General features: G+C 43.3%; 1 protein-coding gene across 7 annotated transcripts in view; it reads left to right on the top strand.

Annotated features, from left to right (window-relative positions):
• RLF (RLF zinc finger) overlaps positions 1 to 24,040 on the top strand; it is a 102,487-nt gene extending 78,447 nt beyond the window's left edge. For 4 of the 7 annotated variants that reach the window (XM_075121232.1, XM_075121234.1, XM_075121233.1 and 1 more), the window contains 3 exons: positions 3,219 to 3,360; positions 5,886 to 5,984; positions 18,852 to 24,040. In XM_075121232.1, coding sequence (XP_074977333.1) covers positions 3,219 to 3,360; positions 5,886 to 5,984; positions 18,852 to 23,621 — 5,011 coding nt within the window. In that variant the 3' untranslated portion in view covers positions 23,622 to 24,040. The other 3 variants (XR_012665463.1, XM_075121236.1, XM_048826041.2) reach the window with 2 other exon arrangements.
• Positions 24,041 to 24,698: the final 658 nt, after the last annotated feature.

The following is a 24,698-nucleotide window of genomic DNA, read 5'->3' as shown; positions in this document are numbered from 1 at the left end:
ACCCCCAGGGTCTGGGAGGCAGGAGCTGTGGGAGGGCACTTTTGGGGGCCCCGCAGTCCCAGAGTGGCCCGGGGGATTAGTGGGGGGCTGGGAGCAGCCTGCTCTGCTTCCCCGGCCCCAGCAGTGTTGCTCAGGGGAGGGGGCTTGGGGGAACGGATCCCCCCTGCACTCACCAGCAGCAGCGGAAGCGTAGCAGCCTGGCCCCAGCCCGCTCCACTCCTCCAGCTCCAAGCCGCAGCGCTCTGCTTCCCGCCGCAGGTGAGTAGGGGGGGTGTCCTTTCTCCAACCTCCCTGCACTCACCAGCAGCGGGAAGTGGAACACTGCGGCTGGGAGGTGGCGGAGAGGAGCGGGCTGGGGCTGTGTTGCTCCGCTTCCCGCTGCTACCAGTGAGCACCTGTCAGGGCGGGGGGTGTGGATAGGGGTCGGAGCAGTCAGGGGACAGGGAGCAGGGGGGTTGGGTGGGGGTGAGGTCCTGGGGTGATTAGGGATGGGTGTCTCTGAAGGGGGCGGTCAGGGAACAAGGAATGAGGGGGCCAAAGCAAGTTGAATATAACGCGGTCTCACCTATAATGCGGTGAGATTTTTTGTCTCCGGAGGACCACGTTGTATCGGGGTAGAGGTGTAGAAGGTATGGAATTAGGCATTGTCTCTAGCAAGCTCTAGGACACCCTCATTCACTGGCAAGATGACTTTGCCACTCTCTTGATCTGAAGCTATTTTAAAAAAAAAAGAGAGAGAGAGTGCATGAGGTAATATGTTTTTATTGGACTGACTTTTGGTGCGAGAAACACACTTTTGAGCTCTGTGTAAGCTTGAAACAATGTCTCTGTCGTCAGCAGATGCTGGTCCAATAAAATATAAAAGATCTTACCCACCTTGTCTCTCTAATATCCTGGGACCAACATGGGTACAACGCTACCTATCCCAAAAAAAACAACAAAAAGTGGTGTTCTCTAATATTGACATAGCACCCTCCTTATCTGGTGCCACATCAACATTCCATGGCAGCTAGTCTTTGCTATTACCCAGTGATCCAGGTGGATTTGGTAGCTCCATAAGGATTAGATTTCAGAGTAACAGCCGTGTTAGTCTGTATTCACAAAAAGAAAAGGAGTACTTGTGGCACCTTAGAGACTAACCAATTTATTTGAGCATGAGCTTTCGTGAGCTACAGCTCACTTCATCGGAGTTTCCACGGTATGCATCCGATGAAGTGAGCTGTAGCTCACGAAAGCTCATGCTCAAATAAATTGGTTAGTCTCTAAGGTGCCACAAGTACTGCTTTTCTTTATAAGGATTAGAGAAACTGTAAAAAGAGGAGATGCAGGTCTGGGAGAGTCTGACGGGCAAGAAAATAGCAGGCTTGGCCTTCCTGCGTTTACAATTTGAAGGCTCTCTAGGGCATTAGAGATCCATCATCCAAGGGGATGTCAGCCCAATGACATTAGTGCATGTTGTAATCTCCCACAACAAACCTGAGAGAGATTGTAGAGGAAGCAGATCCCATGGAAATGAGAGAATTCCTGTTCCATAAGCCACCTCGTACGGTGGCAGGCCAACTATACATAACTAAGACCCAGAAGAAGAATCCTCCTTGTCTGGATCCGGGAAGGATCTGAATGGAGCTGATTTGAAACCAGACGGCACTGGTACAGGGAATGGTCTTAGCCTCAAAGCTGACATCTGGGGATATCCAGTGGCACAAAAATGAGCTGATGGGGCCCGTAGCACTGGTGAATCTGGATCAGCAACATAGCTTCCTGTGTCCCTGAATGTGTGCTGCCGCTGCTTTCTGGGAATAAACACATTCAGTGCTGGGGGAATTCGAAACATGCTCTTGGCTTTATGCTTCAGGTCAGGGGAAAGAGGAGGCCTCCTGGCGTCTGAAGGAGGCTTGGCATCAGAGGCTGGGGAGGGATCAAATGAATCAACCACTTCCAAGGCGCCAACATGGCAAAGATTCTTTAAGGTCCTTTCACTGCTGGAGGAAGCATGAGGCTGTTTTCCAGCACTGATGGTCCATCAACACTGAAGAACTCTCCTCTGACAGGCCCCTTGCTGTGGATGTGGTGGTGAGCATTGACTTTGGCACAGGTTTCTTTAGTTTAGCTCTCTGAAGCGGGCTTCAGAATTGAAACAGGTCTTTCCTGGCCCTGCCTGGATCCAGGATACCTAATGTCAGCTGGAGCGAAGAATATAGGTCTGAATACACAAAAGGTGTTAGGTGCCTACATCCTGGTGCTGGCATCACTGCAGTTCCAAACCAACTAAACACTGTAGGCTCCTAAATTCACTAGGTGCCTAAAGTTTTGCAGTAAAAGTTCTTTAGGCACCTGTGTTTCTGCCTTTGGGCAAGTGCTCTACTGCCTCCCTCTAGGCATCCAAATACTTATCTTCTGCCTGAGTCCCAGAGCGATTCAGAAATCAGGGTGGCTGAGCACCTTAGTTGCATGTGGGGCTTGATCCAGTAGGTGTTCTCAAAGGTCAAGTACAGGATTGGGCCCTCAGGTGAGTTCACACAAACGGGGTGGAGGAGGAGGACCTTCCTCATAACTTTTAACTTGGGGCTTACTTAGGATGTGGGAGACCCCCAATTCAAGTCCCTTCTCCACCTGAGGGGGAGAAGGAATTTGAATGAAGATCTGCCACTTCTCAGGTGAGTGCCCTAACTGCTGGGATATAGAATATTCTGATGTGAGGCTCCCTCTGTTTCTCCAGTTGAAGCTGTTCTACTTTACATAAATAATTAGTCATCAGAGCAGGGGGACTGGATCCTGGGTCTCCCACGTCCTCTAACCACTAGACTACAGAGTCATTCTCATGCTTGTGCATGCTTTCTGAGTCATTTGGGCTAGAGAGAGTGCATGCGCATGAGAGTAACTCTGTAGCCTAATGATTGGAGCATGCATCTGGGAAGGTGCTTTGGGAGAGCAAACTATCTTTTAAAGAACCCACTCTCTTTCATGCTTGAAGAGAGAATAGCAAGCTGGTAGGTTTTGTTCTGATTTCTGTTTAATAAGAGTAACCTTAACAGTACTAACCTTATGTTAGCTGCCTAAGAGGTAGGGGCCTGATTAATATCAGGCAATATGGATTTTTCCCCAGTAGTTAATATTGTGTTAACCCTTAAAGCTACATTGTGGAGATTTTAGACAAATCTCACACAGTTTCCTCACCTTGCATTATGTTTACAATCTGCTTTGAACTCTTTTCACAGGGAGCTGACTCTATTCTGGAGCAAGTTGCAAAGAAGAATTGATCCTTCTTTAGATTCTTTTTTGGAGAGATGTCGGCAGTTTGGCATTATAGCTAAAACGCTACAACACTTATTCTTCCTTATTAGAGTCATACAATCTGAAGTAAGTAATTTATGTTGCAGTCTGCTGCTGTTAATTTCATTTTATTATTGAGTCCATGTACAAATTGCACCATAGAACATAACTTAATTTGTTGCTTTGCTATAACAATAATATTTGACAGGTTTCAGAGTAGCAGCCGTGTTAGTCTGTATCTGCAAAAAGAAAAGGAGGACTTGTGGCACATTAGAGACTAACAAATTGAATAACTGAAGATTTTTAAAAAACATAATTCCAACAGAAGTCATAAACATACTTCATAATTATTACATACATTTGTAATGCACCTATCAGTGTAGTACCTGGGCACATTTCTCATAGATTGCTCAACTAACGTTTCCTCAAACAAGAGCAAATACACCACAGTGCCATACTCACTAATCTTAAAATGCAGCTCTGCTTTGAAGTATAGTTGTAATAATATAATTTTTAAAGTGAGCATTGTTCCCTTTTTTCCCAAAAGCTTAATGGCGTGGGCCCAAGATGTATACTATATACTGATGTTCAAAATGTGCAATAAGGAGCTGGAAAAGGTGGTAAACAATGAGGTGGTAAAATTTGAAGATGAGTCATTTAGGTTAGTCAAGATTAAAGAAGACTGAGGAATTTCAGACAGGATTTGAGTTAAAGCCAGGCAGCATGATGGCAGATGGATTTCACTGCTGATAAATGCAAGGTAATGCATTTGAGCTATGTACTTTGCTGGGTTCTAAATTAATTGTAAATCCCCCCTCCCTCCACTATAACTGTAAAAAGTAATAGAAGGATGCTAGAGATGGGCAACAAAAAATTATTATAGGCCCGGGAAGATTTCTGCATGAGGGGAGATGGAAGACTGGAATTGTGTAATTTAAAGGTGACAAATATGGTGGGACACTATTAATAGGCAAAGCAATAGTTATGCCTATAGTTAAGGTATCTTAATACTTTCTATTATAATCCTTTGTTTCCAAATGCTTATAACTTTTGACATATTTCAGCTGTTTGGACTGAAATTTTCCATACTTGTTCTTTGCCTCAGACTGGATCTTTTGTGGGGGAAGGAATTAGCAAAGAATAAGTTAAACACTTTTGAGGACAAGGGTACAAAAAATAGGCTGATTGCTAATGGTAACGTTTTCTGACCATTTTTTGAATTGCTCTAACATCTTTGTGTATTGGAGAAAATTGAAATTAGGTCTGAGGGTTGTCCTGAGGTTAGAGATGTGCCATCCAGTTTTCATTGATTTAGATGCTGAAAAGCAATCATTTACACATGCAAAGTAGAACTTGATACATGTATCTTAATTTTCTGAATGTTCCAACTCACTGTGCGTACCAGATTCCACTGAGTTTCCTGCATCATGTGGATATCTAGCACAGAACTAGAACTCAAAATGGGACACAGAAAACTGCTGCTGCTACTGGTGCTTTTTCTCATTGAGATATCCTGTGGCCTAAGTGTGCACTTGCCTGGGAGCCAGGAGACCATAAATTGTAGCCTTATCTCTTCTTCTGACTAAGGTAAATTCTGTGCACATCACAACCTATTGAGTAGGCCTAAGAGGAGGAAGGGAAGTATCATTCCCCTCATTTGTAAAATGAGGGGAAAGTGACAATCTGAAAGGTTGCACAAGATACCTTCTGACAGAGCTAAGAATAAAACCGAGGTCTCTGATATGGCACACCCAAGCTTCATCTACTTAACCGCAACACTTCTCTGAATGAATATGCTATGGCTTGTCTCTAATGGCCACCTTTGAGATCCACAGTTGTATAAGTACTATGTAAATGTAATACATCATTAACAAACACAGTGCACCCAGGAGTCCTCTCTCTGTTCTCTGCCCTAACTGCTAGACCACATTCCTTTCCCGGAATAGGAATGCCAATTCCTGTAGCTGTCTAGAAAACACTTGTACAATCCACAGGAAACAGCTGGTGCAGGTAGAGGATAACAGCCTGCTAAACACTAGTAACTAATAGTTACTCTTTCATCTTAAGTGGTAGAGGTTTGACGTTAATGTGGAGGCTCTAGGTTCAAATCATGGTAACGTATGTGGTTGGTTGGTTGTTCATTTAAATAAAACTAGGACATTCTATACAAAAAGACGTAATAAAGGTTGCAAAGGGAAGTACTCAGAAGTTAAGAAATGCCACAGATAGGGGCCTGTGTATAGCCTGTACAACCTTCATTCTGCACACGGTCACATACTATTTTTTTTTACACTGAACCCTGCCTTATTCAGTGCACAGGATGGACTATACTCATAGAATGAGACAGGGATGTACAGTGTTGAGATTGTTGTCTCAAGGACCCCACCTCATTAACTTCATATGATGTGTAATGAAAAAGGCAGTGGAAAGCAAGAGGAAAATGGATGGTGGTTAAGGTACTCGTGGTTAAGGTACTGGTCTGGGACATAAGGGTACTGTAGTCTATTCTTGGAATCGCCACAGACTTCCTTTGTTTTACTAAGCAAGTAACTTACACAAGAATTTTCAGATGTGACTGCTAATAGCGTATGCCTCATTTTCTTGGTGCCCAGCTTGAGATACCCGACAGCCTGATTTTCAGAATGGATGAACATTCAGAGCTCCTACTGAAGACAGTGGGAGCTGGAGGTACTCGGCACCTCAGAATAAGGGTAGGTGTCTCAAGTTGAGCACCCAAAATTCATGGACCATTCCATAAATTTTGGTCTCGGTCTCTCTTATTGAGTTCCTCAGCTGTAAAATGGAACTAATATTTCTGTATCTGAAGCCTTATCTGCCTGGAAAAGTTTTACCAGATATAATGATATAGCCACCTTTGTAGACACTCTTATTTCAGTATTAGAGAGGCTTTAAAAAAAAAATTAAATTAGTTTATATCGCTTGGGAAGTGGTTTAAACTAAGCTGAAAAAAGCCACTCCATATTAGGATAGGAATGGCCATGTGAGGGTTGATACTGGTATAACAGTGTGCCCTTGTTGCCAAGAAGGCCAATGGCATTTTGGGATGTATAAGTAGGGGCATTGCCAGCAGATCGAGGGACGTGATCATTCCCCTCTATTCGACACTGGTGAGGCCTCATCTGGAGTACTGTGTCCAGTTTTGGGCCCCACACTACAAGAAGGATGTGGAGAAATTGGAGAGAGTCCAGCGAAGGGCAACAAAAATGATTAGGGGTCTGGAACACATGACTTATGAGGAGAGGCTGAGGGAACTGGGATTGTTTAGTCTACGGAAGAGAAGAATGAGGGGGGATTTGATAGCTGCTTTTAACTACCCGAAAGGAGGTTCCAAAGAGGATGGCTCTAGACTGTTCTCAGTGGTAGCAGACAACAGGACAAGGAGTAATGGTCTCAAGTTGCAGTGTGGGAGATTTAGGTTGGATATTAGGAAAAACTTTTTCACTAGGAGGGTGGTGAAACACTGGAATGCGATACCTAGGAGGTGGTGGAATTCCCTTCCTTAGAGGTTTTTAAGGTCAGGCTTGACAAAGCCCTGGCTGGGATGATTTAGTTGGGATTGGTCCTGCTCTGGGCAGGGGGTTGGACTAGATGGCCTCCAGAGGTCCCTTCCAACTCTGTTATTCTATGATTCTATGAACTATAGCAGTTTTTAAATTCACACCTTAGTTTATAGCAAAAACTTTCCAGTGCAGTCAAGGGTTAGCAGGTGTGTTATGAAGGTAAATTAACGTTTGTGGAGGCTCAGATACTACAGAGGGTAAGTGCAGTGCACAAAAGTCCATGAAGAAATCTAAAAATTCCTTTTTCAGTGCAGGGTTTGAATAGGCAGCAAATAAGGCCACAAGTTGGTTTATGTGTTTGAAAAGAAATATTGAACAGCTGCTTCATTCACTGAGCATTATTTTCCCTCATGGGGGAAAAAAAATAGAATATGATCCTGTAGTTACACAAATGGGGGAGAATGAATGTCACACAGGCAGTCTTCATCTGGATATTTCCCAACTTTTAAGTTCTTGACTTTGCAAACTTTAATCTTTTAATAAGCTTTTGTAGGAAATAGTATAGAGATCAAGTATGACACAAGAATAATTTAAATATTTTAGCATACATATATATGTGTATATATGTACAAGTGTGTTTATATGTGCTTAGAATTAGCGAGACATGGTGGGTGAGCTAATATCTTTTATTTAACCAACTTCTGTTGGTGAGAGACATGCTTTCAAGCTTCTTCCAGACTCTCTGTAAGCTAAAAAGCTTGTCTCTCTCACCAACAGAAGTTGGTCCAATAAAATATATTTACCTCACCCACCATATCTCGCTAATATCCTGGGACCAGCATGGCTACAACAATACTGCGATACAACAATAGAATTAAATCACATCATTAACATGATCAGTTACTTGTTATCAGTATTTCGCTCTAATACATCTTAGTTAGATATTTTTTAGTTACCATATTTACAAGAAGTGCAGTTAAGTACTTTGTACCTAGAAACACATTCTTATGTCAGTTTATCAAAACATTGTTTTCCATTTTTGTCTTTGTTCACCTGGAAATGTACCAAATTTTAAAATCTGCATACAGATAAATTGTTTACACATTCTCACTACATTTTTAACAATATTTTAAAGTACATTAATTGCTCAGAAGATATTGATTTGCTAACATTTGTGGGTGTCACAGCAAAAATAGAAAATATTTGCACTACTACATAAAGGACAGACAAACATCAGCCACAGTCATAAAAAAAATACTATTTTACGGCTGTTTGCCACATGTTCATCTGAGCAACAACTGTGATTACTAGCATAATTATTATTTGCAAAGGGGAATGGGTCAGTGAAGATGCAGATACTTGGAATTTTTGGCTAAATGGCCACAACTTTATTCAAAAGTACAATTAGGAATGGTAATTCCAACAAAATAACAGGTTTCAGAGTACCAGCCGTGTTAGTCTGTATTCGCAAAAAGAAAAGGAGTAATTGTGGCACCTTAGAGACTAACAAAATAACCTCAGACACCACTTGTCCCGACAACAGCTAAGAGGGAAGATGGCCTGTGAGGGGCTGTTCCAGACCCTCTTTCCTATAGGCTTACATCCAAACCCTCTCAAAAATTCCAGGACATAACCAGCCCATTTAATCACACCTGATGTGAGCCTTCATTCTAAGGCCAAGATCCTTAGTATGCCGCTACCCAGGAATTACCACCAAGTCTCATAAAAGTGCTTGGGAATCCCTGCAAATCAAAGTCTGCCCCTTTGATGGGAGAGGGAGGTCGATGCCTTATTTACAAGAAGGGTGCTTATTTCTTACCTACAAACCCTTTGCCCTATGAACTGTGCCACACCTAGTCACCCTTAAAGAAGGCAAGGGAAATGCTACATCCCAGCTATGAGGACCTACCACCCCAGATGCTGCTCTTTGTATTTAACTGGCCTACCACACCAGGAAACTATTTCCTACATCTACACCTACAACTAAATATACATGTTTGCATTCATTTTTCTGTTACCCTTAATTAAACAAAGCACTAGGTAACCTGCGACTAAACACATTTTTAATAAATCTTGGAATACTGAGGAAATTCCAGAAGACTGGAGGAGTGCTAATGTTGTGCCAGTATTCAAGAAGGGCAAGTGGGATGACCTGTGTAACTATAGTCCAGTTAACCTGCTATAAGTCCTGGATGAAATAATGGAAAAAGCTGATATATGGGATTCAGTTAATAAAGAATTAAAAAATAGGATAATAATACCAGTCAACACGGTTTTATGTCGGAAGGGGGGAGCGAATCTTGTCAAAGCTGATTTCATTCTTTGGGGAGATTACTAGTTTGGTTGATAAAGGTAACTGCATATGTGTAATATATTTAGACTTTGGTAAGGCATTTGAGTTAGTACTGCAGAATATTCTGATTAAAAAATTAACACTGTACACTATCAGTAAAGCACACATTATTTGGATTATGAACTGGCTGACATCTCAAAGTAGTCAGTGGAGTGTTTATAGTTGGGTTTTGAAGGGATCAGTAGTAGGCATAATGCTATTCAACAATTTCACTGATGAACTGGAAGTAAATATGAAATCACTTTGACAGTTTGGTGTAATGGTAAATAATGATGACTAGAACTGAGCAGTCACACAGAGTCATCTGGATCACTTGGTAAACTGGACCTAGTAAAGCGAGTTTTAACACATCCAAATGCAAAGTTATGCATCTAGTAACAAGGAAAGTAGGTCATACCTACAGAGTAGGGGAATGTATCCTGGAAAGCAGTGACAATGAAAAGGATTTAGGGGGTCAAAATAGACAAGGCATTCATCAAGAGCGCCTGTTGTCAGTCAGTGGAAAAAAGGGCTAATATGGCCCTTAAATATATAAACAAGAGTAGGAGTTAGGGCCATTATTTTATTTCTGTATCCGGCATTGGTGAGACCCCCATTTTAAAAAGGATGTTGAAGACTTGGAGAGGTTGCAGACAAAAACTATTCAAGGGCTGAAGAAAATGCCTTACAGTATGAGACTTAAAGAGCTCAGTCTGTTCAGTTTATCAAAAAGGAGATTGAGATGACTACAGTGTACAAGTATTGTAATGGTAGAAAACACCAGCTACTAAAGGGCTCTTTAATCTAGTGGAGAAGGGCATAACAAGAATCAATGACTGGAAGCTGAAGCCAGGCACATTCGCATTGGAAAAGAGGAACACATTTTAACAGTGAGGTGATTATCCAATGGAAGTAACTACCAAGGGAAGTGGTGAATTCTCCATCTCTGATGTCTTCAGATCAAGACTGGATGGAAAACACGCTGCAGTCAAACACAAGTTATGTTTTAGCCCAGTGCAATTTATTGGCCTTAATATAGGAGTAACTGAGTAAAATGTAATGGGCTATAACATGCTGGAGGTCAGATGAAATGATCTAATGGTTCCTGCTGGCCTTGAACTCTGTGGCTGTTAATTTGAGTATTAAGGGAGTGCATCCTCTTGAGAGGAAAAACAAACAAGTGATTCACAGACTGGAGGATGTAAGCCATGAAAGGGCTTGGGATGGACTGCAGTCTTTCTTAAAAGTTTATACTGATGTAGTCAGAGGATGCCCGCTGACCTTAGTAGATCACCACTCCTCAATGCCTCTCTTAAAAGGAATTGGGGGGTGGAAGGGCACCAACATTACCAATTTCTGTGTACCAGGATCACACCCTCGTTCACAGAGCCAGCCTGATTACAGATTTTGGGGAGAGTTAGTAAAATGATTCTTTGCTGTATAGCCAAACAAAATTGACTTTGCATATGGGAATATACATTATGACAGGGTCGGGCCAGATGGCTATAGGAGAGTAATAGAAGGCAGATATATTAGCCCCAGGCTAAGTAGGTCCCTTTTCCCTGGGTAAGGTAACAGGGAAGGTTCCAGAACAATCAGGAACCTTCTGGAGACAATTAAGACAGGCTTATTAGAACACCTGCGGCCAATCAAGAAGCTGCTAGAATCAATTAAGGCAGGCTAATTAGGGCACCTGGGTTTTAAAAAGGAGCTCACTTCAGTTTGTGGTGTGCGTGTGAGGATCTGAGAGCAAGAGGCACTAGGAGCTGAGAGTGAGAATGCGGGCTGTTAGAGGATTCAGGTGTACAAGCATTATCAGACACCAGGAGGAAGGTCCTATGGTGAGGATAAAGAAGGTGTTGGGAGGAGGCCATGGGGAAGTAGCCCAGGGAGTTGTAGCTGTCACACAGCTGTTCCAGGAGGCACTCTAGACAGCTGCATTCCACAGGGCCCTGGGCTGGAACCCGGAGTAGAGGGCGGGCCCGGGTTCCTCCCAACTCCTGGTCAGACACAGGAGTCGTCGACCTGGACTGTGAATTCAGAAAAACGGCCAAGCTGAGGGCTGCCGTGAAGGTCCAAGGCAAGGAAATCCGCCAATAAGCACAAGACCCACCAAGGTAGAGCAGGAACTTTGTCACAACTGGTGTCAGAAGTGGGAGCTGGTGTCCACAGCACGGCGGAAGAAGGAAGGTGTTTGGAAGGGGGGGGGATGAGGGAAGAGGGTCTATTTTTATTATTTTTTTCACCACAATGGAGGAGGTAGTGTGGGCACTGATACAAGCCACAGCTGCCCAGCAGGAGGCTACTCGTGTCCAAGCAGCCGCCTAACAGGAGTCAGTGTGGCTGCAGCAAGAGACTAATCGCCTGCTGATGGACCAGCCTGCTCAAGACCGGGCTATGTTGCGGGAACTGGTAAACCAGGTAAAGACCCTTACAGAGCTGAACCATGGCCATGATGGGACGCAGATCGTGCGGGCCAGCAATTGGCTGCAGAAAATGACGTGGGAGGATGATGTAGAGGCATACCTCCTGGCCTTTGAGAGGACAGCCCTGCGGGAGGCTTGCCTCCGAGAACAGTGGTCTGGCATCCTCGCTCCATTCCTGTGTGGGGAGGCCCAGAAGGCCTACTATGATTTGCCTGAAGAGGTTGCGGCAGACTACCCCCAAGTGAAAGCAGAGATCCTGGCCAGATCTGGGGTAACGACTGCAGTGCGGACCCAGCAATATCATGAGTGGAGGTACCAGGAAAACAAAACCTCGTGGTCCCAGTTATATGACCTCATCCATCTCACATGAAAGTGGTTACAAACTGAGTCCCGGAGTCCAGAGGAGATACTAGAGGTTCTAGTCATCGACCAGTACATGAGAGGACTACTGCCAGACCTTTGCAACTGGGTAAGCCAGAACGAACCCTCCACCTATGACGAAGTTGTCGCGCTGGTAGAAGGGCGAAGGATGGCGAGGGAGCTGACCCGACCAGTTAAGGAAGAAGCACCCTGGGTTAAACTAGTAGCACCAAGCCCTAGAGCTCGGGTGACTGGGCCACCAGGAGAACCCAGGTGGAAAAAGAGAGGGGCTGAAGGCCCACCAGATGCCACAAAGAGTCGGAGCACTGAGGGGGAAGAGGATTGTGATGTTAGACTACCCAAGCCAAGAGACCAGGGAATGCCTAGGGCTCCATACAGATGTTACGCCTACAGGGAGTGGGGACACATAGCTGCACAGTGTCCTAATGCCAAGGAGCCTATGCAGTGTAACCTAGGGAATTGGGCAGACCCATGCTTCCTAATCCACCTTGTGGGGGTCTCACTAACCCCACATATGTACACTAGACCAGTGAAGCTAAATGGGGTAGAGACCACAGCACTGGTTGATTTGGGGAGTGCTGTCACGCTTGTCTCGGGGAAGCTTGTGAAGCGTAGTCAGCCGCTGTGGGCTAAGCGTACGGGGATGACATGCGTCCATGGAACAGTTGGTTATTACCCCACCATCCCAGTAAAAATCGAGATTCAGGGGAACACTACTGAGGTAGCAGCAGGTGTAGTCCCTAAACTCCCATACCCAGTGCTCATAGGGAGGGACTTCCCAGGGTTTGGAGACTTACTCCTGGTAGGGGAATTGGAGAAAGGGGGAAGCCCTGAAAGTAGTGAGGCATCCACAGTAGACTGTCAACTCCCAACCTTCTCTGAAATATCCCCAGATTTGTTCTCCACTCCCAGACAGCATAGAAAGACGAAAAGGGAAAGAAGGGCAGCTAAGGCCTTGGGAACCCGAATACTGGCCCAAAGCCAGAGGGTCGCTCTCGTAGGTAGGCGGACCCGAGCAGCTGAAAAGGAGGTCACCCAGGAGGGAGAAGCACCCGAGTCTGACCCACACCCTAACGCCTCTGAACCAGTAGAGGCAACAGAGACTGGCCCCCTAGATCTCGGGCAGATTAGCCCCGGGAGAGGAAATTTTGGATGGTACCAGGCTGAAGACCCACGGTACGAGAACATTAGGAAGGAGGTGACCGAAATAGATGGGGTTCCCGTGGAAGGGAAAACCCAGGGACCAGGACCCTACTTCATAATGAAGAAGAATCTCTTATACCGGGTTGCACCAGTACAGGGGCAGAAGGTACAGCAGATCCTAGTAACTCAATAACACCAGAATGCTGTATTAAATCTGGCCCATATTCCTCTTTTTTGGGGGCATTTGGGGGTAGAGAAGACCCTGGCATGGGTCCTGCGACCATTCTTCTGGCCCGGAGTACATGAAGTGCGGAGGTACTGTGCGTCCTGCCCGGAGTGTCAGCTGCACAGTCCCCGTCCCCACCTGAGGGCATCTTTAGTACCCCTTCCCATCATAGAGGTCCCCTTCTAGCGAATAGCCATGGATCTAGTGGGACCCCTGGAGAAGACAGCCCGGGGCCACCAATATATACTTATCGTTCTGGGTAGCGAGTAGCATAATCCAGAAGCCGTCCCCCTGCGGAACACGGCCTCTAAAACGATAGCTAAAGAGTTGGTGGGGATCTTTGCCCGAGTGGGGCTACCAAAGGAGATATTAACAGACCAAGGTACCCCATTTATGTCGAAGCAAAAGAAGGACCTCTGTACGCTGCTCCGTATACATACCCTGAGAACTTCAGTCTATCATCTGCAGACCAATGGGCTGGTAGAAAGGTTTAACCGAACCCTCAAGGCAATGATAGGGAAAGTGGTAAGGCGGGACGGGAATGATTGGGACACCCTACTACCCTACTTTATGTTTGCAATCTGGGAGGTACCTCAGGCCTCAACTAGGTTTTCCCCCTTTGAATTATTATACGGACGCCACCCCTGTGGCATACTAGATATTGCAAAAGAAATCTGGGAAGAGAAACCCAATGAGGGGAGAAATATAACTGACCATGTGTTGCAGATGCGAGAACGGATAGCCCGGGTCACCCCTATTGTACGGGAACATTTGAAAAAGGCTCAGGAGGCCCAGCAAACCCATTACAAGTGCCAGGCAAAAGTCCGACAGGTCCAACCAGGGGATTGGGTGATGATGTTGGTACCCACAGCAGAAAGCAAGCTTTTGGCCCACTGGCAGGGGCCCTATGAGGTGGTTGAACCCGTGGGGGAAGTAACCTACAAGGTGCGGCAGCCAGGACGCCAGAAACAAGAACAAATTTATCACATTAACGTCTTAAAGCCTTGGCACCGACGAGAGGCGTGTATAGTGGACCAAGAGACCCCAATGCAGGGAAATAATATGCAGGAGCAGATCAGGATATCCACTGATCTGACACCAAACCAGAAGGAGGTAACTGAGATGATCAGCCGATACCAGGAGGTGTTTTCAACCAAACCAGGCCGGACCACCGAAGCATATCACCACATTATCACAGACCCTGGGGCAAAGGTAACTTTAAGGCCCTATCGGGTCTCAGCAGCAAAAAGGGAGGAGATCAAGGCAGAGGTAAAAAGGATGTTGGAGCTGGGAGTCATCGAAGAGTCCCACAGTCAGTGGTCAAGCCCGATTGTGTTGGTGCCCAAACCCGATGGCACCTCAAGGTTTTGTAATGACTTTCGCGGGCTAAATGAGAGATCCAAATTCGATGCATACCCCGTATCGATGAGTTAGTTGACCACCTGGGCAATGCCCGATTTTTGACCAGCGTTGATTTAACAAAGGGATACTGGCAGATTCCCCTTGCCAAAGATGCGAAAGAAAAGACGGCATTCTCTACACCAGAGGGTCCGTTTCAATGTACTGTTCTTCCTTTTGGACTGCATGGGGCACTTGCCACCTTCATAGATCATAGAATCGTAGAATATCAGGGTTGGAAGGGACCTCAGGAGGTCATCTAGTCCAGCCCCCTGCTCAAAGCAGGACCGATCCCCAATTAAATCATCCCAGCCAGGGCTTTGTCAAGCCTGACCTCAAAAACTCCTAAGGAAGGAGATTCCACCACCTCTCTAGGTAACGCATTCCAGTGTTTCACCACCCTCCTAGTGAAAAAGTTTTTCCTAATATCCAACCTAAGTCTCCCCCACTGCAACTTGAGACCATTACTCCTTGTTCTGTCATCTGCTACCACTGAGAACAGTCTAGAGCCATCCTCTTTGGAACCCCCTTTCAGGTAGTTGAAAGCAGCTATCAAATCCCCCCTCATTCTTCTCTTCCGCAGACTAAACATCCCCAGTTCCCTCAGCCTCTCCTCATATGTCATGTGTTCCAGTCCCCTAATCATTTTTGTTGCCCTCCGCTGGACTCTTTCCAATTTTTCCACCTCCTTCTTGTAGTGTGGGGCCCAAAACTGGACACAGTACTCCAGATGAGGCCTCACCAGTGTTGAATAGAGGGGAACGATCACATCCCTCGATCTGCTGGCAATGCCCCTACTTATATATCCCAAAATGCCATTGGCCTTCTTGGCAACAAGGGCACACTGTTGACTCATATCCAGCTTCTCGTCCACTGTAACCCCTAGGTCCTTTTCTGCAGAACTGCTACCGAGCCATTCGGTCCCTAGTCTGTAGCGGTGCATTGGATTCTTCCGTCCTAAGTGCAGGACTCTGCACTTGTCCCTGTTGAACCTCATCAGATTTCTTTTGGCCCAATCCTCCAATTTGTCTAGGGCCCTCTGTATCCTATCCCTACCCTCCAGCGTATCTACCTCTCCTCCCAGTTTAGTGTCATCTGCAAACTTGCTAAGGATGCAATCCACACCATCCTCCAGATCATTTATGAAGATATTGAACAAAACCGGCCCCAGGACCGACCCTTGGGGCACTCCACTTGATACCGGCTGCCAACTAGACATGGAGCCATTGATCACTACCCGTTGAGCCCGACAATCTAGCCAGCTTTCTATCCACCTTATAGTCCATTCATCCAGCCCGTACTTCTTTAACTTGCTGGCAAGAATACTGTGGGAGACCGTGTCAAAAGCTTTGCTAAAGTCAAGGAACAACACGTCCACTGCTTTCCCTTCATCTACAGAGCCAGTTATCTCGTCATAGAAGGCAATTAGATTAGTCAGGCATGACTTGCCCTCGGTGAACCCGTGCTGACTGTTCCTGATCACTTTGCTCTCCTCTAAGTGCTTCAGAATTGATTCCTTGAGGACCTGCTCCATGGTTTTTCCAGAGACTGAGGTGAGGCAGACTGGCCTGTAGTTCCCAGGATCCTCCTTCTTCCCTTTTTTAAAGATGGGCACTACATTAGCCTTTTTCCAGTCGTCTGGGACTTCCCCCGGTCGCCATGAGTTTTCAAAGATAATGGCCAATGGCTCTACAGTCACATCCACCAACTCCTTTAGCACTCTCGGATGCAACGCATCCAGCCCCATGGACTTGTGCTTGTCCAGCTTTTCTAAATAGTTCCGAACCACTTCTTTCCAGCGTCTTATGGACAAGCTCCTACGGCCCCATAGAAGTTATGCAGCGGCATACCTGGATGATGTGATTATTCACACCCCCGACTGGGAAACCCGCTTAGGAAAGGTGGAAGCGGTTCTGGACATGCTAGGACAGGCTGGCCTCACAGCAAACCCAGCCAAGTGTGCTATAGGGCTAGCCGAGGCTAAATACCTTGGCTACATTGTGAGAAGGGGCATTGTCAAGCCCCAACTAAACGAACTAGAGGCTATCCAAAATTGGCCCCGGACGAATCAGAAAAATCAAGTCCGGGCATTCGTGGGTGTGGTGGGGTACTACTGATGATTTATTCCCCATTTTGCTACCAGAGCGAGTCCGCTGACAGACCTGATAAAAGCCCTGGGTCCAGACATGGTGAAGTGGACAGATGCTGCAGAGAAAGCATTCATGGATCTACAGACAGCCCTCTGCAGTAACCGCGTGCTTAAAGCCCCAGACTTCAACAAAGAATTCATTTTACAAACAGATGCATCTGAAGTAGGATTGGGAGCTGTTCTATCGCAGATGGTCGGAGATGAAGAACACCCAATCCTCTACCGCAGCAGAAAACTCCTCCTGAGAGAGCAGAAGTATGCCGTGGTTGAAAGAGAGTGCCTAGCTGTGAAATGGGCCATGGAAACACTGTTATTATCTTCTGGGACGACGGTTTACCCTTGTGACGGACCATGCACCTCTCCAGTGGATGCAGCGAAATAAAGGGAAGAATGCAAGGGTGACCAGATGGTTCCTGTCCCTACAACCTTTCCAATTCACCATACTACACCGGGCTAGAAGCCACCATGGCAATGCAGATGGCTTGTCACAAGTACACTGCCTGACGTCCCAAGTTGCCCAACCCCGTAGTGTTGAGCGGGGGGGGGGGGGGATATGTGACAGGGTCGGGCCAGATGGCTATAGGAGAATAATAGAAGGCAGATATATTAGCCCCAGGCTAAGTAGGTCCCTTTTCCCTGGGTAAGGTAACAGGGAAGGTTCCAGAACAATCAGGAACCTTCTGGAGACAATTAAGACAGGCTGATTAGAACACCTGCAGCCGATCAAGAAGCTGCTAGAATCAATTAATGCCGGCTAATCAGGGCTCCTAGGTTTTAAAAAGGAGCTCACTTCAGTTTGTGGTGTACATGTGAGGATCTTGAAGCAAGAGGCACTAGGAGCTGAGAGTGAGAATGCGGGCTGTTAGAGGATTCAGGTGTACAAGCATTATCAGACACCAGGAGGAAGGTCCTATGGTGAGGATAAAGAAGGTGTTGGGAGGAGGCCATGGGGAAGTAGCCCAGGGAGTTGTAGCTGTCACACAGCTGTTCCAGGAGGCACTCTAGACAGCTGCATTCCACAGGGCCCTGGGCTGGAACCCGGAGTAGAGGGCGGGCCCGGGTTCCCCCCAAATCCTCCCAACTCCTGGTAAGACACAGGAGTCATCGACCTGGACTGTGAATTCAGAAAAACGGCCAAGCTGAGGGCTGCGGTGAAGCTCCAAGGCAAACAAATCCGCCAATAAGCACAAGACCCACCAAGGTAAAGCAGGAACTGTCACAACATAATAGCATATGGAATGGAGGGTGAACTTCAGGTGTCTATTATCCCCTGACATTCCCCTCCCCCCACCCCCTCCCCCCCCCAAAAAGAAATCACCACTATCCACAGGAGAAGTGGATCCCAGTTGCTTGTCCAGGGGTGTACGTAGTTGACAAAGCTTGAAAAACAGTTGGAGGAAATTCAAAGAAGACCAACTAAAATGATTAAGGAATTAACTTATAAGGAGAGAAAATAAAAGAAATGTATATAATTTGACCAAACTACAATTTTACAAATATTAGAATGAATTCTAAGGACAAAGTGGAATTGTTGTGTATTACTAGGAATGATGGAATGAAATTCGCCAAAGGAAAATTAGATTATTAGAAGAAAACAACAGTGGAGGTGGGGGCCAGTGAGAGTTTGCCAAGAGAAATGGTAGAAGCTCAATAGCTAAGTAAGTTAGAATTTATAAGGGCATAACATACAAGATTATACTTGCAAACCCATCAGTATTTATTTTAAAAGTGCCTAATAGTTCTTTTCAATATCTAATTTTTGATTTTATAGAATTTAGTGTGCAAGTGTGTCTTTGTTCTCCCAAATTTCTCCATTTGGAATTTTTTCTGCTGCCAATTTGCCTATTCTGCTAAGAGTTTTATTATAGCTATTCTAAACATCACTTCTAGCTTTAGGCAGACTTCAAGATGTAGATACAGTTGTTCCACAGTGTGTGATTCAGGGAAGAATGCATCTATCAAAAAAATGAAAAATAACTTTTGTTTGTATTTTACCACACAGGCAGAAGAAGCAGGTCTTGCTGTGTCTATTTTGTTATGTGTGAGAGCGCTTCAGATCAGATCAAATGGAAATGATGAAATGAAGACATCTGTATGTAAAACAATTGCATGCCTTTTACCAGTGGATCTTGAAGTTAGAAGAGCATGTCAGCTCACTGAGTTTTTGCTCGAGCCAAGTTTGGATGGATACAATGTGCTGGAAGAATTGCATTTGCAACCAGATCAGAAATTTGATGAAGAAAATGCACTGGTTCCCAACTCACTACGTTGTGAGCTTCTGTTAGCTTTAAAAGCGTATTGGCCATTTGATCCTGAATTTTGGGACTGGAAGACTTTAAAACGGCATTGTCTTAAACTCTTAGGGAAAGACGCTTCTGATTCTGAAGACGATGCAAGTTGTAATGATATGTCAGTCAATGAAACTGACTTGTTAGAAACTCTTTTGAGTGATTGTGATGAGACTAAAGAACATAAATACTATGAAGGAGGAAAAGAGGCAACACATCAACCTAAGGAGAAAACAAGAGTGAAAAAGCCAATCGGATCTTCTGAAAGATACCAGAGATGGCTCCAATACAAATTCTTCTGTGTGTTATGCAAAAGGGAATGTATAGAGGCTAGAATACTACATCATTCTAAGATGCACATGGAAGATGGTATTTATACATGCCCAGTGTGTACAAAAAAGTTCAAGAGAAAGGAATTTTTTGTACCACATGTAATGGAGCATGTTAAAATGCCACCTAGTAGAACATATAGACCAAAAAAGAAAATACTGTTGAAAAAAGAGAGATCACCACAAAAGACTAGTACATCCAGAAACCCTTCTGCATCACCAGAGGAAAAGCAGCAGCAACCACAATCATCTGAAAAAAACAAAAGTGACATACATGAATATGTCACATTTAGCCAATTAGAAAATTACCATCTGCAAGACAGAGACATATATCCATGTCCTGGCACAGACTGCTCTAGAGTATTTAAGCAATTTAAATATTTAAGTGTACATCTAAAGGCTGAACATCAAAACAATGATGAAAATGCAAAACACTACTTGGATATGAAAAACAGAAGAGAGAAGTGTGCTTTTTGCCGACGTCACTTCATGACATCCTTTCATCTGCAGGAGCACGAACGAGTGCATTGTGGTCCTCAGCCTTACATGTGTGTGTCTATGGATTGTTATGCTAGATTTGGGTCTGTTAATGAATTATTAAATCACAAACAAATGCATGAAGATCTACGTTATAAGTGTGAATTAAATGGCTGCAACATAGTTTTCAGTGACTTGGGGCAGCTTTACCACCATGAAGCTCAGCATTTTAGGGATGCATCATACACATGTAACTTTCTTGGTTGCAAAAAGTTCTATTATTCAAAAACAGAATTTCAGAATCACCTTGTAATGCATAATATTACAATATCAAATGGAGAAGTGAAGGAGACATCAGTTAAACTTGAAGAGCCTATTTCAAAAGACAGTTGCAGTTATCTTCCTGAGTCTCAACTGGTTGATCAAGCAGATAATTTTAGTCCATATGAAAATCTTACTTTGTCTGTGGGCTCAACAAGTTCTCAAGAAATCCTACAGATTAAGGAAGAAGCTGTCTCTGACAATGATGAAACTGATAGCGAAAGCAACTGTAGTGTTTATTTTGGGAGCCACAGAACCACTACTGTAGTAACCAAAAAGCAGGCATCCCCTTTGATAGAAACAATAACTCAGAATCAAACAATTCCTGGTAGCCTAATATCCCAACAGGGAGTCTTTCACCCTTCCGGTTTAAAACAACAATGCTCCCATGTGGCAGTTTGTTTTGATGGGAAAAAAATTACCTGTGGTTTTGAAGGATGTAGTTCAACATACAAAAATGCCAGAGGTATGCAAAAACATCTTCGAAGGGTTCATCCATACCATTTCAAACATAAAAAAAAGATGGGGATCAAAGCTAAAGATATTTTTAATCTAATCAATGATAGTCAAAACAGCAAAACTACTGGAGATCTTAGTGCAGATCTTAGGCATAATTCGGATACAAATACTGACTCTCCAGAAAGTCTGTATTGTAATACAAATTCTAAAAGAAAAAATTGTCTCAAGGAAGAAATTTGTTCTTCCCCAGAAACTTCCTTTTATGAAGGTTCTACGGTGCCAAATACTGAAGATGCCATGTTGGAACTTCTGTTGGGCTTGAAACATTTAAGTTTAAAGTCTAACTTTACTGCAAATTCTTCCACTTTAACACACAAGCCTTTTTTAGGGTCATTACAGTCATATCCATCAAATGATGCCAAGTGTCCTCAATCAGTTGTCAATGAAACTACCTCAGAACTTCATTTTCAAGATCAACAAGACAACTTACCTACACAGTATCTCACTCAACTGGCAGCTAAACCATTTTTCTGTGAACGTCAAGGCTGTAAATATGAGTTTGTGACCAGAGAAGCTCTCTTAATGCATTATGTTAAAAAACATAATTATTCCAAGGAAAAAGTTCTTCAGTTAAATATGTTTCAACATCGGTATTCACCATTTAAATGCCATATTTGTCAAAGATCATTTACAAGAAAAACACACCTTAGAATTCATTATAGAAACAAACATCAAATTGGCAATGAGAAGATAACTCACAAGCTGTTTGCTAATGAAAAATGTGAGCACATAGGTGCATGTGCAGAGGGCAAGCTAAAAAATAATGCAGTTTCAACGCCTGGTTTCTGTACTAATAGAGATGAAGAGCATACTGAACAAACTGAGCAATCTGCTGAGCAGCTGTGTCACCCGAAGAAGGAAGAGTGTAGTTCTGAAACTGATTTGGAATCCAGTGAAGACACAGATAGTAATGTAACTGGAAAACCCTCTAAAATATCCTCACTAAACAGCCACAGGGAAGAATTGGAAGCAAGAGAGGGGAGAGGAAGTAAAAGAACAGTTGCCAAAGGAAATTTATGTTATATATTGCATAAGTACCACAAACCATTCCATTGTATTCATAAAAGTTGCAACTCTGCCTTTACCAATCAGAAAGGCTTGATTCGTCACTATAGAACTGTACATCAGTATAACAAAGAACAGCTTTGTTTAGAAAAAGACAAAGCAAGAACAAAAAGGGAACTTGTCAAATGTAAAAAAATATTTGCATGCAAATACAAAGAATGTAGTAAACGCTTTTTATGTTCTAAGGCTCTTGCTAAGCATTGCAGTGACTTTCATAACCTTGATCAGTTAGAGGAGCAAAAAGTGCTTTCTGAAATGGAATCTGCAAGATTTCGATGTAACCAGCCTCAATGCCCTGCTGTATTTCATACTTTTAACAAGCTGAAGCATCACTTGATAGAACAGCATGCTAATGAAGAAGAACTAAACAAAGACTTTGAAATTCATTGTGACCTTAATGGCTGTGATAGGATTTTTACAAATTACAGCCATTACTCTCAACATGTATATTTCCGCCATAGTGAATATTATGGTAGTCTCCTTGGAAAACATAAAAAGGAGCAGGATAATCTGCTTAATGATAAAAATGAACAAGACTGTTTGAAAGATCAGTATGATATAAATGAGAATGAGAAGCAGATAAAAGAAAAATCTAAGAAAATTGGCAAAAATAAAGAAAAACATTTGATTCATTTTAAAACAAAGGAGGAAGCCCTGAAAATGTGCAGAGAGAAATCTAACCAGACTCAGTACCCTTGCATGGTTCAAGGGTGTCTATCTGTAGTAAAATTGGAAAGCAGTATTGTGAGGCATTATAAACGCACACATCAGATGACCAATATGTATATAGAACAACAGACTGAGAAACTGGTAGTTTGTGTTAAAAGTGGTACAATGGTTAAAAAGGAACCCTCTTCGGAAACAGAACTATCGTTAAATAAAGAGGAACCCAGAGAGTTTAAAAAGGAAAATACAATGCACACAGACAACCTGCATGAAAATGGAAAACATTGTGTACCAAACACTGCTTATGATCATCAAGATACTGGCAATGAAAATCAAAATAGGAGTGCAGCAAATAATGTGGTTTTTGACACGGGTGCTTTTTTGTATTCAGGCACTTTAAAATATAAACATAGTTCAAAAACCAGTTGTTTTGAAGAATGTAGTATAACGGAGCCTTTGTGTAAAACTGAAGGTGTACCTGAAAGTAGAGAAAACAGTTCTTATTTTAACAGTTTACCTTTGCAGTTACCAAGGGAGAAAGAGACAGAAGGCTGGCAACACAGCAATCAGAATGCTAAAAAAAATTCACTCCACCCCACAAGAAACAAGGTTCAGAAGCATTCATTGTCCAGACCATTTGATTTAAAGGCATATAAACCAATGGGATTTGAATCCTCATTTCTAAAATTTATTCAGGAAAGTGAGGAAAAAGATGATGATGATGATGATGATGAATGGGAGTCCCCAGAACAATTTCAAATAGGTGGTGTCTTACAAAAAGATAGAGACTTACAAAGGAGTGTGATAGTAGACAACTTTGTGTGTGAAAACACAGAAGTAAGCATACCCCAAAATCATGGACCTGCAGTGCATGGGCAGTTAACAGAAATACAGCCTTTATTATCAACGGAGTCGACATCTATCCCTTCTTTAGAAAACTTGAGGGCCATATTGGACAAGGCACTAACAGACTGTGGAGACCTTGCCTTAAAACAACTCCATTACTTACGACCAGTAGTTGTCCTTGAAAGATCCAGATTTTCCACACCCCTTATAGGCTTATTTCCAACAAAAAAGTCAGATGAACTTTGTGTAGGAAGTACATAAGTAGTTCGTTTAGAAACTGGCTTCTCCACTACTGCTATATGGGGAGAATTGCAAACTATAACAGAAACTGGTACAGTACACACACTGTTTAGGTTAGGTTAGGCTGTTTAATTCCATGAATGTGTCTGTCAAAAAGTATTAGCTAAGTTAATTTAGCTCCCCAGTTTCATTTTTTTTAAATGAAATGTGCTGTTTTTGGTGCTAATTAACACCTCAGAATACTGGGGGCTTCCTCTTGCAAAGTAAGTGTGCATGATTGTATATGAAACAAATACTAGGGTACCAGGGTTTGGGGAAAGATGGAGTTCTTACTTGACTTGAATGTGCACCTAAGGGTGCGTTGTGTAACATATTGTACACTACAGCATCTTATATTTTTTGAGTTATGAGTTTCAATAAACTACAATTTTTCACCCGTATTTGATTTACCCTATAGTAAATCTTCATAGTTTTTTATTACAGGAGTTTTAATTTGGTTTGTTTGTTTGTGGTAAGTGAATTAAGGGCCATTGTTTATTACGTGCATTGGTAGTGGTGTTAAATATGAAGTTTCTGCAAATAGTTCAAAAACCTAAAACAAATGATTGTGTACATTTTGCTCTTAAAATACATAGATTAAAAAAAATTCATTAACTCTCTTCTATAAGCATTAAAATGTTAGGACTAAGAGAAGAGCATACAGGCTAAGAACACACAAATTTTAAAATGGGATAATACACTGGCCATTTTCAGATTTTGCACCAAACAAATACTGTATTTAAAATATGATGGAATTTGTCACTTAGTGAACATAACTGAAACCTGATGGCATAATCTTTATTACTGTAATTCTATAAGGTTCTATATATGTAGGAAATAGGGGGATGGTACTGTCAAATAGAAAACTATTGAGCTTTTTTTTTGGTTTTATTTTGTTTTTAAAGGGGGATGATTATATACATCAGGTAAGAACACAAGAAATAATTTTTAAAAGCTACATATACCCATGACTGGAGGAGTTCATTGACCAGTTTTCCAACTACTTCGGCCACAAGAAACAATATGTGGAGGGTTTCCAACCTCTCTAGTGATCTTGTG

The sequence above is a fragment of the Caretta caretta genome, chromosome 19 (assembly GCF_965140235.1).
Source record: "Caretta caretta isolate rCarCar2 chromosome 19, rCarCar1.hap1, whole genome shotgun sequence".
Classification (NCBI taxonomy): domain Eukaryota; kingdom Metazoa; phylum Chordata; order Testudines; family Cheloniidae; genus Caretta; species Caretta caretta.
This window is presented reverse-complemented; position numbering and strand designations above follow the sequence as displayed.